Below are 2,924 nucleotides of genomic sequence, written 5' to 3'. Positions count from 1 at the left end.
TATCCTGAAGAGTACTTTGCCACCGAGTAGGTGCAGGAACTTGTGGAGGCTGAAACGAACTCGATGCTGAAGCATTTGAGTTCTGTTGCAACAATGATGGCTTGTTCATCGTCGATATCGACGAGTTGAACATTCTCACTGGAGGGTGTGCCCAGGGTGATTCCAACCCCCCAAACTCTGTGTTCACTCCCATGTTTAATGGGATTCCATGGACACTCGAATGCATCAATATGCTACCCATGGCTTCTCTCAGTTGCTGGCATTGAGAATGGCGCGTTAAATTATAAGTACTGTGCACTGTGTTTCCGTGAAGATATATACACATTGATATATATACAGTACGTTTACCTGATTTCCTCTTGTAGTAAATGCTCTCTGATCCTCACCTGTGCCAGATACTGCACTGTCTCCCCCAGCGTTGTGGCCATATCTGCCTGCTTAAAACTAGAGAATGTGTTATAACATTTCTTTCATGTCTATACATAATCTTGTTGGTGGGAACACAATTTTACTAGAATTTCACTCAAATCAAATAAATAATCTGATTATTTCTTTACCTGTATAATATATATCAATTTTTTCTTGTAAACCACCTTCTTCCATTCTTAATACTAATTTATTTATCTATATTAACTACTAATTAGTAACACCGAAAACTATTTCCAAAGACCGGACCTTTTGGCTGCCCGGAACTAGCTCATGCAATTCCATCAACTTGTCGTTGATACTATAGCTGCTCTTCTGCAACAACATACAAGTTAGTCAAACAATAATCTAAACATTAAGAATTTATTATTATCAAAACAAATTGAATCGTAAACAAATAATACCCTTCCCGGATGAGTGTGAAATTCAAAAGCTTCTGATGTGGGGGCACCTCTTCTCATAACCTGATAAATTCATTTAAGATAAAATAGGCGTTTTAGTTTATGGGTAGCCTATAAATGAATAATCTCGTTAAATTAATAGATTAATTTTGATCGTCTTCATCATTTACCTACCAAATTGAAACAATTTATAAAATAATTTATTCTAGCCTATAAATTATTAAGCAAATGAAATAATATATCTATGATTTTCCAAATAACACTAATACAGCTAAGCCCTTGTATGTAGCACATAAAGACAAGAATGTGAGGGAAAAGTAAACACCCACCCGAGCGTTATTTTGGTAGTTGTCATCAACTTCTAATCCTTTCCGCTTTTTGTTCTTTTCTGCGCCAAGCTTAGGATTACCTATAGCCCCTGTTGCCAGGGCCGCTTCATGACCTTCAAATCTCGCATTTTCAGATTGCCATTTTATCAGCGACCTTAGCTCAGGTGTTAGCGTATTAAATTTTGCCTCATTTGGGTTTAGATATTGTTCGGCTGACATTTTTTGATTGCCAGGGTGTCCAAACTCCAAAGGCAATTGACAGCCATTATTACAGATTTCTGCAGGTGGCTTCTGAAAAGGAAGAAAATTGAGATCTTCCAGGTCAAATTCTTCCCATGGTATTTCTGGAATCAACTTACATATGTCATCGTCTTCATTTTGATTTTCTGCCCCAGCTGGTGGAATCATGGCAGCAGAGCTTTCAACAGTAATTGTCTGAGACTCATTATTTGCAGCAACTTTGCCGTCAATTGTTTGACTGTGTTCCAAATTGTCCCTTCAAAGTTAAAAGAGTTTTATTAACGTATCTGTACAATTAATTAAAAAATACATGGAAGTAATGATGAATATACCAAATATACATATATAGATCAATGAAATTTAGATCTTAAAATAGAGTCAGAGGCCATATCAAATGAATATATGCTTGTACGAGATCTCACAACAAAATTAAGAAAACATGTTTTCATGTACTACATAAAGATTGCATGGGAGAATATATACAACTTACATTTTTCTTTGTGATAATCGACTTCAGCTGTGTATGTTTGTGAAATTCAGATCAGAAAATGGAGATAAAAGCCACTGGGTAGTGTTTTTGTGTTAACTGGGTACTGTTGCTGTGTTAAGGAGTACTGGAGTGTAGTGTAGTGTATATTATGAGAGGGTTGGAAAGGTCTGGTAGAAGGGGAAAATGACATAAGCATTTTTCTAGCAAAGACATGCAATTGATGATAATCATGGAAAAAGATAAGTGCTGATTTGGAAGGTTTGTGCATTAGTGCACGTATGGTTCATATATACTTGGCATACTCTTAGCTCTTAACAACAACCAACAACAAACATCTTAGTTAGATAGCTAGCTACTTCTATATTAATTACTGCATATTAGAGACTTTTGTCCATGAAAGTTTAAGTTATTCTTTGTTTTGTCTTTACTCCTGAACTAAGAAACTAACCATGTCCTTTGGTTCAAGAAGCAGTATGAGATCTAGAACCACAAATGAGGCCAGAGTATTAGTGCAACACCAATACTGGGTATCAAGAGGGGTTAGCACATCATATGGCATGACGTGGATTGACACCGTTATTAGCACTCCATTGAAGTTGAGCAATGCCAGATTGGGGAGTCGAATCAGTTGGCATGGGTTGCCCATTGAAGTTGAGCAATGCCAGATTGGGGAGTCGAATCACTTGGTATGGGCCGCCCAAAGTTGGCATCCCAAGAAGTAGGGTACCAATTTCATTGTGCTTCCAATGCTGCATAAAATATCATTTCTTTAATATAAATTTTCATTGAATTAGTGAAGTTGACATCTCAGGATAACAACCATTAAAGTGATTTGAAAATAATATGGAGGAGAGAGAATATAAAATATAATATTTTTATTATGTGAGAAAGTTGGCACCCTTGAATGGTGTCAATCATTAGAGATGCTCTTATGAGTTGAGGAATTATTCAAATTATATCATGTGCTTAGTTGAGTGATAGAATGTATATGTTAGATTTAAAAATATTGAGAGTTATTATAATATATTAACTTAAAAT

General features: G+C 35.9%; 1 protein-coding gene across 1 annotated transcript; it reads right to left on the bottom strand.

Moving 5' to 3' along the window:
- Positions 1–344: 344 nt before the first annotated feature.
- On the bottom strand, positions 345–2,022 carry LOC141691101 (uncharacterized). The gene is made up of 5 exons (XM_074495847.1): positions 1,887–2,022; positions 1,157–1,652; positions 831–890; positions 676–741; positions 345–434 (listed from the first exon to the last, which is right to left on the bottom strand). Coding segments are annotated over exons 1-5 (714 nt in total). The 5' UTR covers positions 1,889–2,022.
- Positions 2,023–2,924: the final 902 nt, after the last annotated feature.

This window comes from Apium graveolens, chromosome 2 (assembly GCF_009905375.1).
Source record: "Apium graveolens cultivar Ventura chromosome 2, ASM990537v1, whole genome shotgun sequence".
NCBI classification, from domain to species: Eukaryota; Viridiplantae; Streptophyta; class Magnoliopsida; order Apiales; family Apiaceae; genus Apium; species Apium graveolens.
Note: the sequence above shows the minus strand (reverse complement) of the source record. Positions and strands in the feature narration are given on the sequence as shown.